This window comes from Lathamus discolor, chromosome 3, assembly GCF_037157495.1.
Source record: "Lathamus discolor isolate bLatDis1 chromosome 3, bLatDis1.hap1, whole genome shotgun sequence".
Lineage (NCBI taxonomy): Eukaryota > Metazoa > Chordata > Aves > Psittaciformes > Psittacidae > Lathamus > Lathamus discolor.
In genome coordinates this window covers 110192117-110206449 of record NC_088886.1, presented here as the reverse complement: position 1 = coordinate 110206449, position 14333 = coordinate 110192117, and the positions used below count along the sequence as shown (strand labels likewise).

The window sequence follows — 14333 nt, the reverse complement described above, 5'->3', positions numbered from 1 at the left end:
TTGCTTCAGCCTTCAGGGCAAGCAAGGGCATTCCCCGGAGTGATGCAGCACAGACCTGACCAAAAAAGGACATGTGGATTTCACCCTTGGGTGCCATCCTTTCACCAGCTTCATTGGACAATGAGTCAAAAAGCTGATAGGCAGAGAGACTTCTGGTGGACTTTAAGTGGGAGACTATTCACCAAACTTGGGAAGAAAGCAGGAATCAGAGGAATGGTTCACAGCACGTTTTCTCCTACTCCCAAAGCTTGGTGCCTCCAGCACAAAGAGCAGAAGTGAAGGAGGAGAGTTGGAGGCAAAATCCCCATGACAAAACCAGTACAGGGTGTGCCATGTTCAGGACCAAGCCTTCATTAGGGAACTCAAGAGAGACCTCAGGGGCCCCAAGACCTGCATCACTCTGGACATGTGCCAACTCTAAGCAAGAACAGCAGATACCCCCCAGGGAACATGTGTGCACAAGGTAAATCGGCGTGAGGGATACTCAGGGTTGATTTGGCAGCACCAGTCACAGGGCATCTTTTCAGTGCACGCAGGCAACAAGAGTCAGAGCTTAAGCTCTCATTGAAGGCTTGCAAAATGATCATCGTTCTGGGGTGCAGAGGAGCCTCCAGGGCATGAAGAGGTGTCAGAGTACCACTGGTGAGAGGATGAAACTCTCAGAAGGATCACATGATTCAAAAGGACGCCTTTGAAGAAGACATCAGAAGACAAATGGTGAAAGAAGGCTAGCAGCACATCAAGGGAAGCTACCAGTATGGCACCAGGTGTCATCCCTCTATGCTCAACAGAAAGAGATGAGGGCATCATCCTCAAGACACACACATTACAAGAAGTGCCTTTCCAGGTTCTTAAAGTAGGGCACAAATACATGAGCTATGAGCTTGCGTCCTTGTATACAGCTTTTCCTTCCTTTCTGCTCAAAACAGCTAACTTTAGAACCAAGACATTTGACCCTCTGTGGTCAATCAAAATAATACCAACCTGGCAGAAGCACCTCCTTCTCTCTGCTTTTTATTATTACTATTTCTCAGTTCAGTGGTTTCCCTCTACTTCCAGCCCTCTCCTCTTCTAATGTGGCTGCAATTTATCTAGGGTGCCATCAGACCCTCAGCCCTCTCCAACTGAGCTGCAAGTTATTTACTCCAGTAGCCCATCTGCAAGTCACATCTGAGCAATACTAAACCTTCAGTCAAAAATCACAGACCAGAACTACTTTACTGTATATCTACAATAAATTTTAAGAAGCCTTGTGAAAAAGCCCTTCCAAAGTGCTTATATTCAAAGGGAAGTAACGCTTTTTTGCTTCCGAGTGGATGTTATCAGTCTACTTTCACTGCTGAATGATCTTTACACAAGCTCTTCACCATCCTCCCAAATGAATGCCAACCTTTTCCTAAGCTGGTTGCAGTCCTATCCACAGTCTGTAGCTGTCAGCCATCCTGTTCCCATAGTTTCAAACACCTTTAAAGCAAATGATCCTCAAGCCAACCTCTCAAATTCATCTCCTGCCTAAACTCAGCCTTCAAGATGCCCCTCACATACCTCTCATCAGCTGTTTTATGCCGTCTTTCCAAAACCTCAGCAAATCTGTCTAAACATGAGCCATCACCCCTTTTCTCACAAGTTCCATGCCTCCACCCACAAGGTTTCTCTCCCATTACTAAATCCTGCTTCACATCAAAGAGTTTCCCTTCTTATCCCTGAAACTCATTAATTTCCATTTAAAATGTTCATTCATGCGTATTTCCATTACAGAACCCTTCCCATTTTCTTCTACCATTTTCCTTCCACTGCAAAAGCACTACGAAGACGAGGCACCCCTAATACCTGTTCAACCTGCTCAAATTTCTTAATCCAGCATTTCCCACCTGCTTTCAGCTCCTTCATCTTCCAAACCCCACATAATCCCAATACTATCACTAGCTTGTTAGAGGACAAAAACAAAAAGTAGAGCCTTAAGCAGCCTGAATCATTTTAAAGTATAAATTTCAGCCTCTAAAATATCATCTTTTATTGAGTTAAAACTCCTCCAACGAATAAGCTCTGAAGCAGGAAAAGGATGTCTCATGAAGGCAAAGTGCCACCTGTTTTCACCATCTGGAGTTAGCTGTGGGACACAGAGTAAGTTATCAGGCAAGAGTCCTCAAAACATAAAACCCGCTAAAACCCTCTTCTTCTTTGCCATGGTCAGTACAACCCATACAGAAACATCTGAGCTGGAAAAGAGAGCCCAGCCGTCAATTAACAGGGTTTTTTTCTGCACAGGTTGCCCACCGCGAGTCAAGTACACGTGCTTATCCTTCCCATTAGGTTGAATAAACACATGCAGATTCACGCAGCAATCAGCAGCTCACTGAGGCAGACACATTTGCTAAACTTGCACAACCCTAACATTTTTTCAGAGCTATTCTTTTATGAAAAGCAACCTAAAAGCATTTCTCCTTGCTGTACACCTTCAAACTCTGTATACAAAAAAATCTACAGGAAACAGGCACAAAGGAATTACCTGCCCTACATTGCAACACAGACCAGTGGCTAAAAAGTTTAAAGGCACAGAAGAAAAGCAGAAAGTGAGAAGAAACACACACAGCAAATAATGCAACACCATACAAAACCCAAACAGAAAAAGTCTCAAACCACAGGGAATGAGAGATACCAAAAAGGGAAAAAACAAGCATGGATTTTTACTCTAGTAGACATATCAGTTCGAAATAAATGCCTTTTCTCATATGCTTAGCACAAGACACTTTGAATTGTATGAATAAAAGGACAAAACTAACAAGAAGGACAGATGTGGAAAGAGGGGAGGTTAAGAAGATACCAAAGAATAGGATTAAGAAGAAACCAAAGAAGCAGAAGTAACAAGCAACTCATACTCTGTTTCTGAGAAGACGTCTTCCAAAAATCAAGCCAGCTTGTTATTTGACCTGCCCTCCCTTTGTATCCGTAATCTCAATTTATAGGGCTGGTCTCAACCTGTAGGTCTGGCTCGTTGGGCTTTATTTTTTTGGTCCGAAAAGTGTTTTAAGAGTCTGCTATCAACATAATTCCTTCCCGAAAGAGTGTGATTTATAACCCTGGCTGCAGTTTTTTTAACGAAAAATGCAATTAATGACTATCACTCCATGGATGCCTAAAAAGAGACCAAGTTGTTGTTTCCTGCCAACAACAAAGGTAGCAAAAGCTCACCAGGGCACCCATGCTGAAGCTTTCAGCAGGAGAGGCAGTCAGAGAGTACATGGAAACTGCAGGTGCAGGGGTGGAACATAAGGGAGCAACCTCTATACAGCCACTCAGCACCATCCTTGGAAGTGCGATCACCACATTAGTCACCAGAGCACTAATTCATATAGCTATACATGGATAAAATATTTTTACAGAAGCAGCTTTGAGCTGCTAAGGACTAGCGCACGGGACTTATAGACAAGACAGGTATAAGTCAAATACAATACTTTATCCACACTGCAACAGCGCTTTTCACCTGTCTCAAGGCTAGAATCCTTTTGTATAGATCTGTATCTTTATAGTAACTACTCAACATAGTGAACACTGTCTAGATTACTTTCCTTAAAGCTTCCCATCCTTCCTTTCTATACCTTTCCACTCTACTTCCATTTTCTGGATGAAAGAGCAGCTTACCCCAGCAAAGGAACATGTGTTAACAGACTGAGTAGCACTGCTTGCTGTTTTATTAAAAGGGTGTAAATCCCACAACTCTGTCATCCACTTGAAAGAGCCAGACACAGCTGGCAAACTCCACTGCCATAAAGCACCAAAACTACTTGCCACTTCTCCTGCACTGAAGAGAACTGGTCACAGCACCAAGCCTCTACTTTATCAGCACAGTTTTTGCAAACACTCAGCCAGATGTGATACAGAGCTGGTGCTATCACCAGCAGGAAGGAAGGAGGAATAACAAGAGTTACATAAAGTAACCTCATTCATGGGGTGCAGACCACCACCCTGGTTCCTCACCATCACTAGAAGCGCAAAGGCTATCCACTGAGCTATTAGTCTCACTTTCCTAGAGGCTCAAAGGGTAACCCTAACACAAACGGGGAACATCACATACATTTTAAGTGCCATTTGAAAACAGATGAGGAACAAGAACAGAAGAACCTCAAACTTCATACTTGATATACATGTTGAGCATTCTTTTCTGACTGGGGAAAAATGCATCTCATTGCCAATTTAAAGCTATTTTAGGGAAAGACTTTTCAGGTTGTATTCACATCTCATTTTTCTGGAGATGCACTGGTTGACATCAAAACTAAGGTAAAGGGCATTTTCAACAGTTCTTTTACTTGGAGACTAAATACGGTTGAGTTTCACAAGAAAGCAGTCCTGCATCTCACTATGGCAGCATCACAGTAAAGGGCTTGATCTCCCTGCACACAATCTGCACTTCCAATGCCTACACTTGTTTAAAGCTTCTGAACACAAAGTTTTCAGCTGTAGTTCCTTTAAAATCCCTTGACACACAAAAGAGCATCCTTTGCTCTAACGATCATGCTCAAAATTTCACTGCTTACAAGCAACGTATTTTAGAATAAAACCACCACACAGTGACAAGAATGAGACTTTAATCAGTTTTAAGTGGAGTTTTAACACTAAGAGATAAAGGGTTGTTAAACACAATAACAAACGGACATCTGATTTGTATGAGGCATTATCCTGTACATGTCATACTTGGGTTTTGTGTATTCTCAGTTACACACAGAGCCACTGTTGCACAGCACAATAGTATTTGAAGAGGCTGAATCAGAGTAAGGCTGCTTAACAGACTGATTTTTTTTTTTAGTATCTATATATATATATGCTATATGAAAACAGACTGAAAATTTGAACCGGCAGAGAAAGGCAGCTCTGCCAAACACTGCAGTTGGAGCCCCTTTTAGTGCACAGTTCCACCCCATCCATCTGCATGCATGACACTTTCTAACAGTATTTAAAAGGTAAACGAGGCACTTTGTGGCAACCGCAGGCATCGTTAACATATTGCACACATTTGCTATGACTAAACATGGAACTTGCACACTAACATCCTATTTTTTTAGTATTTTTCTTTTTTTTTTTTTTTTGAAAGCTGAAACATTTGATGCTGCATGTAAACTCCACTTCAGTTTACGATGTATGCCACAGGAACAAATCCAGAAGCTATTTATACAACTGCCCTTTAATAGCTGTGGCAAATAGTTTGAGTGGGGCTACCAATGACTAGGGGATGCTTCAGGGCCTCACAGCAAGCTCTTACCAAAGTGATGCCTTCAAGTAGTTTCAGACGTGTAAGCCGTTGCACATCCAAAAAGGTTTAAGCATACAGTCCAGAAACTCAAGGAAAGATTACCTACAGAATGCAGTTCAAGCTAATTATGGATATTGTCATAAATAAAGTTTTAATAAGGACTCAAAAACCTTTCAGTCATAGTAATTCTTGTCAACTTCTATGGGGGTGGTAACTGAAATAAAGTATAGGATAGTATGTATAATATATATATTTATATATATAATATATATATAATGCCATTTTTCCATTTCCAATGACTACACCATAAAATGTAAGCAAGGCTGCTCAAAGACATTGAAACATTCAAAAAAAAAAAAAAATCAAAACCCTCATTCCAACCTTCACATTCCAAAGGAAAAATAACAGTGCAAAAGCCCATTGCGTCATGATTTCCAATCTGGCCCTCAGTGTTACATAGCAGAACCGCACCAACCCAATTCTTACTATCCAAAGTGGGACACGCAGCAGTGTCAATATCTGAATACTTTTAAAGCAAAACCATTTTTGTTTATTAGCCAACACAATTTTCAACTGTTAAAAAACAGACAATGTGAAACATGATTTGAAGGGTAAGAGTTAAACGTCACGTCCCAAAGTAACCACCTCCTGCTTGTCGATAACAGCGGGAATAATGAGCGCTGGAACCAGCAATCTTGAACCATTAAGCTACTGAAGTGTAATTAAACCTATAAGAAAAAATTTATCAGCTTTGTTAGAAGTTAGAATCATAAATCTGATGAGCAGAACTGGCCAATAGACACCAAAAGAAAAAAAAAGGAAAGAAAAAAAAAAAGAGGCATTTTATACCTTTGTTTACCAATAATAATTACTGGAAATCCTGCCTTGTCTCATTCAAATTCTTACCATTAATGCTGTTGTACAGGGCCCTTACAGATTCCACACACAGTTATCTAGGTGAGAACACAGCTAATGAACTTCAATGTCAGCACCAATAAGTTAAAGGGGGGGGTTGTATTATGTCCTAAAAAAAGTGTTAATTTGGGGACAGCTATTCATGGCATACTTTAGAGAGAACAGTTTTGTCAGCTACTTCACATTTGTATGCAACAGTAGTTGTACTCTTAAGTCATCTGCAGTTTGGGTGTGTCAATTAAACACTGAAAGTGAATCTCAAACCCTATTCCTGGCTATATCCCTATGAAAAAATAATACAATACTCCCAGTTTAGGAATTTAATTTGTTGGGTGGTTTGTTGTTTCGGTATTGGGTTGATGTTTTTTTTTAATAGCAAACCATATATTTGGGACAAGCTCTGCTTTTCAAAAGTATGCATCGTCATGTATGCACAGCGTTGAGAATTTATTGCAGCACTGGTTTCCTCTATATTGTGTGTAATGTCTGTTTTTACAACAGGTACTGAGTATTCAAGTAAAATTCCGTAACAGTTAATGACAGGGTTTTTTAGAAGTGTGCAAAACTGCAAAACTCATTGTAATAGAATGTGTAAGGTCAAAGGGGCAGAACAGCTGACAGAGGTTTGATTGAATAAATGCATCATAAATCTTCAAAACAAACATTAACCTGGAGCATCTCCAATTGAAATTTCCTGTGCACCATTACAAAACATTTTTATATTAATGAGAAAGAAAAGCTTGCAAGGCAGCACATGAAGTATTCACAGCAGGAATATGATTGAAAAACTAATAATATAAATGTAAGATGTTGACTGATGTATGCACTAATAGCATCAGACTTTTAGCACTGGCCTTGATTACACAGGAGATGGAGCAGCCATTACAATCCATAAAAAAACCAATTAATAAATCATTGTCAAATTTTGTAACAATTTGTTTCAAGCCCATATTTTAGTTGATAGCCTCCACATTTGTATGGTTAAGTCATTGTTGCTGTGTTTCCTTTCTGTGACCCCAAAAATTTTTCTCCCTTCATTTGCGGGTCTTTAGGATGTTGCGAAGGTTCATTCCTGTACCCCTATACAGAATCACTCCCTCTAGCTGCCTTTTCTAGCACCATTACACTTAAAAAAAGAAAACGCACAAACAACAAGCAGTGACAGCGGCGACTCTTCAATTGTCCAGGATGAATTATGGTAGCATGCTAAAGAAAGATGCATGTAAATAGCCAGATATGGTACACGGGCCAAGCTCCAGCGGACTATATTCCTTTCTGAGCATTACTTTTCATCCCCCATCCAAAATACATACATTAGAATGCAGTAAAACCTTCTAGAAACATATCTTAGCCAACTGTAGACTTTTCTGTTGCCACACAAGTGCAAAAAAAGGGGCAGGATGTGAACCTGTATATTTTTGAAACTTCGTTTGGTGACAGAACACAAAAGGAAAAATTCCTACGTATACACATTAGGTCTGTCTCCACTTTTATAAAACTGGAATAAAATGGGAAAGTGCCATGTTTATAGTTCCTAATTGAAGTTTTAATGTCCTTTTGACACAAAAAGGTATATACATATAAGAGCTACGTAACCTTTTTTTTTCCCCCCAACTGGACAAGTGTCAAACCCTGTAGATTTATAGGGCAAAACAAGATTGGTCAGGAAAGAATTGTTCCTATAATTGGTAATCTGACACTATGTCCTTTTGCCATTTAAAAAGGTCCTTTTTCAGTTTATTCAAGTTTGTCACTCTTCGTGGTTGGTTTTTCTGTGTGTTTTTTTATCTCTGATAAAAAAAATATTCAGACTTTTGTAATCTGCGTATGCTGATCTTCATCAAAAGGTTCATTCTCTGGATCAGAGTCAGTGGTGTCAGAGTATCTATAATGATCAGGTTCATTGTCACTAACATCTGGTGTTACAGAAGTTGAACTGCTAGCCTCTGGATTTGATGGCTCTTCTACTGTTTTTGTGAAAAATAGCTTTACCTGGGAAAGAAAAAAACAACATTTAAAAAGGGAATCTGGACTTCAAACAAGCACAGGTAACAATGCAATTTTTAACAGTGTGGTTCCTCTCACTACACTGAATCACACACATGCTCCTCTCTCTACTCTGGAAAGAAAGAAAGAATGAGCTCTTCTGAGGGTTGCCAGCCTCTTAAACTACCACCCATCACAAAATTAGGAACTAGCAAAGCAGCAGGTTTTTCAAGCCCAGTTGAAGGTGCTCTGTAGATCTGCACCAAACACAGCTACCCTTGAGTTTACAGCAGCAGAACATACCACTGCAGTAGTCCATGCCATATTGAGCTTTTTGACTACCCCCACCTTCTAGACCTCTGCCATCACAGAGATTCCAGTAAGTGTGCACAGGAGTGAACAAAACATTCTTTAACTGGTGACTTGTGTGTGCTTTAGAAGTCTGATCCAAGCAACATTCCAAAAAGCAACTATGGCCATCACTGTCAAATGGGCACTGCTGAGTTCAAACTGGTATTTCTTGAGCAAGTTAGAAAGTACTAAAATTCTTAAAAATGGCTTTTCAATTTTTAAAAACAGTGCTCGCAATGGCTCATATCCCTCAAAGCTCAACTCATATGTTAAGACATTCCCATGAAGCAAGTACCTCTGCAAATCAGCTTGGGAATTACTGTATAAAGCACAGAGCTGCAATGCAGCTGGTACAGGAAAGATACTACCTAGGTCTCCTACTACTAGTCTCTAATGGCTTGGATAAAAATCTGAAACAACTGGAAAACTTTACTTCCAGTCTTTCAATATCTACTGACTTCCCAAAAAGCTGATAAACTTATAAAGGTAGAAGCTTTACTAAGTGGTGGCCATACTAACATATGAATTCTTGCCTACATAAGGCAAGACAGACAGATAACATCATGCAGTGTTTCAGCTTTGTTTACACATACAATATACTGACCTTGAAGTTTGGAGAGAAATATCTGTTGGCTTTGTCTTTATTTGCTTTGTCTAGATCATTTTTTGTTAATGTAAGGATTAAATATTCCTTATCATTATCTGAGCGCTCCGTACTGAAAATACCATCAAGTTCCTGATCTGCAACTAGACTTCCATTTTCTACTTTGTCTGAATTTTCATCCAGTCCTATGAAGAATGTGTTTACCCAAAAGTGAAACATTTTGTCCTGGGGGAGGAAGAAGACAAAGAACAAGCTTGCTTCAGTATACACTAATGGCACATTAATTAGACTAGTATCATCAACCAGTCAAAACCAAATCTGTAACATCAGACAAAACTTGTTCGGACAACAGTACATCACTGGTTACATTGCATGCAAAGGCATTTTCACTAATTTCCCCAGACAGTACACAAAACTCTGCATTAATCAAACTCAATTTTAACCAATTCAGCTTTCAGAAGTCACTCCTTATAGAAAGTTGGTTTTAAAACAATCATACCTATAAAAAACGCAGATGACAATAAACAAATTTGTAATCATAAGGCATGATGAGATTTTTTTGCTCATTCCTTGCCAAGTAGTAGCCAAACCCAAGAGACAACCTGGGCAAACCAGCTCAGGTGAGTAATATTTATCAATAAAGAATATCCTCTCCCATAACTTCCCATGTAACAAAGCACTTTTCATACAGAAATAGCTGTAATTAAGCAAAACCACCCTACAAATACAGGGGTCCTATCATAGTGGATTCATTACTGCTTTACAGAAATGGTTTCTACCAGTCATTTGTTTGCTGGCCAGTAGTAAGAGAAAGTCAGACTCAAAGCTCTTTGCTGCACTTCTACTCAACAGGAAGTTTTTAATGGGAATATGAGGCATCAGCAGTTTAAATACAGTCAGCTTAAGCAGAACATTACAGATTATCATCCACCGCTGGAAAGGTACAAGTTACACTACCCATCATAACAATGCAACAGGCATTCCTTTACAAAGAGGCAAAATACAAATATATCTGTGATTTTAAAGAGCCACTGGACTGGTATTATCCACTATATTACATATTTACCATCATGACTAGCAGGTTTATTTTGAGTGTCTATCTCCAGATGCGCTACTGAACAAGCAGTTATGTTTTACACTTGGCTAGACAACCTCTGAAAGATCTCAGCTAAATAGCTCCATAGGATGCACCGAATACTTTCAGTTCTCCACCACTTGCTGTACTTCTGCAAGTCAAGAGCTGAAGTTTCTAAGATCAACTACCATTAGCAGGTTGGTCCTGACTAGCACATTAATGAGCAATTCTCCATCTGAAACTGAGCTATGTTCACTTCCTCTTTACAAATTAACCTTTCTATTTTACTCCAATTTGAGTTTTCAGGCAGAAGATCCATAATGTAAATGGCCAGTCTTCCCACAATAGCCACTATTTCTGCATATCTGTTAAAGCTGCAGGGGTGAGAAATCTGGCACATAATAGAATCCAACATTCCTTCGTATTACCCAGGGCCAGAACACAAACTGACTCCTGAGCTAATTTACATATTTTGGTTTACCAGACATCTAATTCCAGTCTCTTGCCCCATCTTCCCAGCTGCCCACCTCTGCTGGCAAGCAGGGAGGGAATCAGATGAGGAAAAGAAGCGGTTCTAGTGTGTATCATATGGGCATGCCTCCCTACTGAAGGTAATTTGGCACCAGCAGAACATCACAATATTTTCCCACGCCAATGAGAAGGGGACAGGGAAGACCCGGGCTACTCCTTAACTTGTATTCTTCTTCCTCACGAATTTGTAAAACCATCTAAGTACGCAAATACTGGGAATTCAGAAGGGCCTGACGAAGCTTCTATCTGCCTTCTCTACCAAAGGTCAGCAGACCCATTTTCAGTATTTTAGGTAAAGCATACAAAACCACTTCCAGACTGTGTGCATTTCTGTAAGTTCCTACAAGACCAACAGTCTGTAAGCAAGTGCAACAGCAAAGACAAAAGTTAAATAATTTGGTCAGAAACACTTCTGATAGTTAAGAAGTTACCTGCTTCAACGAACACCTCACCAGTACCTTTGGGAATCAAGTTAATTTACCAAATTAACATGCTGTAATTACAGTTGTCTTGGGAGACTAACAGGTGTTTGCCACTGTCACCAAGTGCCTTCAAGCCATCATATCTATGAAGAAGCCTTTTTGGGCCCCATCCATGCAAGGCAGTCAGTAGGTTCTCACCAGGCCCAAACTGCTTATACACTTAGCAACCTCTTTTTCACTAGCAGTTCCTCAAACAGTCTTAAGAGAGCCCACCCCAGGATCTCAAAGTAGAGGATGAACATCCACGGCAAGAGTGTTTTCTTCTGTAATGCTCCAATGAGTCATCAGCCAGCCTGCAGATGTCTTATGAACAACATGGCACCAGGAAAAATCCCCCACAAAGACATCTTCAAGCTAACCTGGTCCAGATTCATCCTATGTCCTGATGGCGAGTCCCTCAAAAAATATGTAGCCCTCCACGGAGATGAGATGACTACTCCTGCTCAAACCAAAAGACCAGTTCAAACCAAAATAGGAACAACTAATGACACCAGTTTTCCAGCTACAGAACAGGAGGGATTTGGAGTCCAGGTGCCATCTACAATAAACAGCAGGAAAATGCAACTGTGAGCTGATGCTTCCAGCACCCAACAGCTCCATAAGCAGGCGGATGTATCACCTGCAGTCTCACCACTGTTGAAGAGGTATCACCCTTCCAGTGAGGCTTTAGAGAAGAAAGTGCATTTCCATATTAAGACCACAGTTAAGGAAGATTGCACCTCTTTGTAGCTGGGGTGATGCTACTACTATGATTGATCCTTCTTCAGGACAATGCAAAAGCAGCAATGCCCTTTAGTGCTGGTTCTTAGTGCCCCCGACACCTCCAGTGAGGTCAGCAGAGGAGAGGACAAAGCTGATAAACATGCTGCAGCAGAGGGATGAAAAATGGCTTATACCAATAGTGCTGAAGCACCTTCAGAGGATAGCAGTGCCAAAGCAAACAAGGCCACTGCATGTAAACCACTGCCAGGAGAAGCAGAAGGCATGGTCTTGTCATGCCTCACCTTAAAACTTCACCAGGTGGAACAGAAGCAGGAAAGATTTTCTTGGCACTTAAGGGCCTGCCTGAAGAAACAACTGCAGGGACTCTGCTTTCCTGATAAATTCTGAAGAAGACAAGACAGAAGACTTCTCACTAGACATCTTTTAATTTATTTTCCTTGGGATAAATCTGCAGAGGTCTTCAGGGACTCAAACTAAACAATACAACTTGGCTGAGCTGGTCACTTATCCTTTTATCTCCCTCCAGCTCTTCAAAGCATCAAGTTATTTTTCTTCCTTTCCCACTCCATTCACCCAATTAGTTTAATAAACTAAGTTCATGGGTACTGAAACATGGCATGGCTACTCAAGCTGAGGGAAGACTTTTCGAAATTAGCTCTTAAGAATAACTGTCACTGCTTTCACTGAAAAACAAACCTCAAAGTGAGGATTCAAAGTGAGGATTCATCCACCTTAAACTAAAGCACCAGGGTCCAAGATACTTCATGGGAGACAACAACACTCATGTAATAAGGGCCAAAGGAATTTTAAAGATCAAGGTGCAAACTGAATTTTGGACTTTATATAGCAAATCAGAATACCAGACAAAGCGCTCACAAGGAACACAATTTAATGAATAGGCTTCTGAAAACGACTATTAGGTAGAAGCTTTTTTTTGAATGCCCTTTGCTTCAATTCCAGTTACATCACAGGCCTTAAAGAAAAAACCGAACAAAACAAAAAAACTAAGACGCAGATGTTCTTCCCATAACCAGATCTGTGCCATAAAATCCACAGTGCAGTATCAGACATTTGAGATAAGCTGATTTAATCACAGTAGTTTGATATACAATACTTATGCCTACCCTGTGCAGTTTTTCAGCTCAGACTGACAAAAATATATCTCACTCTAGAGCCGATACCTGCCGCTAAGTGCAGACTGAGATCCAAATGCAAGATCATTTAAGCCAGCAGCTCGGAGTTCCCATAACCTCCTGAGAGTTTAATTTTGTGGACAGATCTATAGGCACTTATAATCACTTTGAACTAATTGCTAAGGGTTTTTGAGATACTGTCCAGCTCCACGCTGGCCTCGCAACCCTCCTGTAGTCACAGCTGATGGAACTTCTTGTACCATTTTCAGATTAACATTTAAAGTCTTCTGACATTTCCAGAGTTCATTCTTCAGTGTTTGCTAAACAACCATCACCCAAAGTCCTCTTGAACTGCACAGCAGAACTTCTCATCTATACAGACCCAAGAAATAAAATGGCATACCCGACAGCTCAATGTTGTCGGCCCTGCCTATGTTAGTCTGGATACAGTGACTCTTAAAAAAAAAGAAACCAAACCAAACAAACCAACCAACCAAACAAACAAAAACCACAAAAAACAAACCCACACCAACATTTCCCTCTCATCTATACTGGGAGGACTCCTGAAAAAGGTCTCCTTCACCCCCAGGCTTTGCAGGCAGGCAGGAAGATTACAAGATCTTCTGTATTATTTTTAAACGAAGTCTCATTGAACCAAGTGATATAAGGGTATCTGTAAGATTATCATGTCAACATAAACAACTGGAAGAGAAAGGTTTCACACAGCTACACTGAAACAAACCTAGAGAGAATACAGCAGTAGTCTGAGATGGAAGAATCGCCAAGCTACAAGTCAGAGAAACAAAAAACCATGGTCAACCTCAAGCAAATTACTAACTTCTATCCATCAGAAATTCACATGTAATAAATGTACTCAAGCCTTAAGCCATTTTGTTCTCATATGAGCATGCATTTCGTTCTTGAAAGAAGTAGCTACATCATACTGAAGAAATGGTCCAAGATAAACTAAGCAACTTTATTAGACAGGAAAAGATCAAAAGTTGTGGACTTACTAAGTGATGCCAGGTGGCACAAATTATGGAAGAGCTGAACCAGGGTAATATTTTCAAGGCAGTCACCCTGTTACCAACATCAGCTCACCAGCATCAATAATCCTTTGGCTGAGGCCAGCTCTTGCTAGCCACTGAATTTACTTAATTTAAATTTTGCCATTATAAAACCAGGACACTTCACCACTTTAAATTTCACATTGACACTTAACACTAGGTGCTTAAAGTCACTTGGTCATTCAAGTTGGGTTTGTTTCATGCACAATAATTCTATC

The 14333-nt window shown here is 40.2% G+C and overlaps 1 protein-coding gene across 3 annotated transcripts in view; it reads right to left on the bottom strand.

Annotated features, from left to right (window-relative positions):
- The window catches only part of PTEN (phosphatase and tensin homolog), a 64893-nt gene that overhangs the window by 11536 nt on the left and 39024 nt on the right, over positions 1-14333 (bottom strand). Inside the window, exons 8-9 of one of the 3 annotated variants that reach the window (XM_065671137.1) lie at positions 9105-9329; positions 4570-8155 (exon numbers count right to left, since the gene is read on the bottom strand). The exons of the other annotated variants lie outside the window; for them this stretch is intronic. Of the exons in view, the coding sequence (XP_065527209.1) occupies positions 7970-8155; positions 9105-9329 (411 nt within the window). The 3' untranslated portion in view covers positions 4570-7969. Of the gene's footprint in view, positions 1-4569; positions 8156-9104; positions 9330-14333 lie in introns of those variants that run through there. 3 annotated transcript variants of the gene reach the window in all.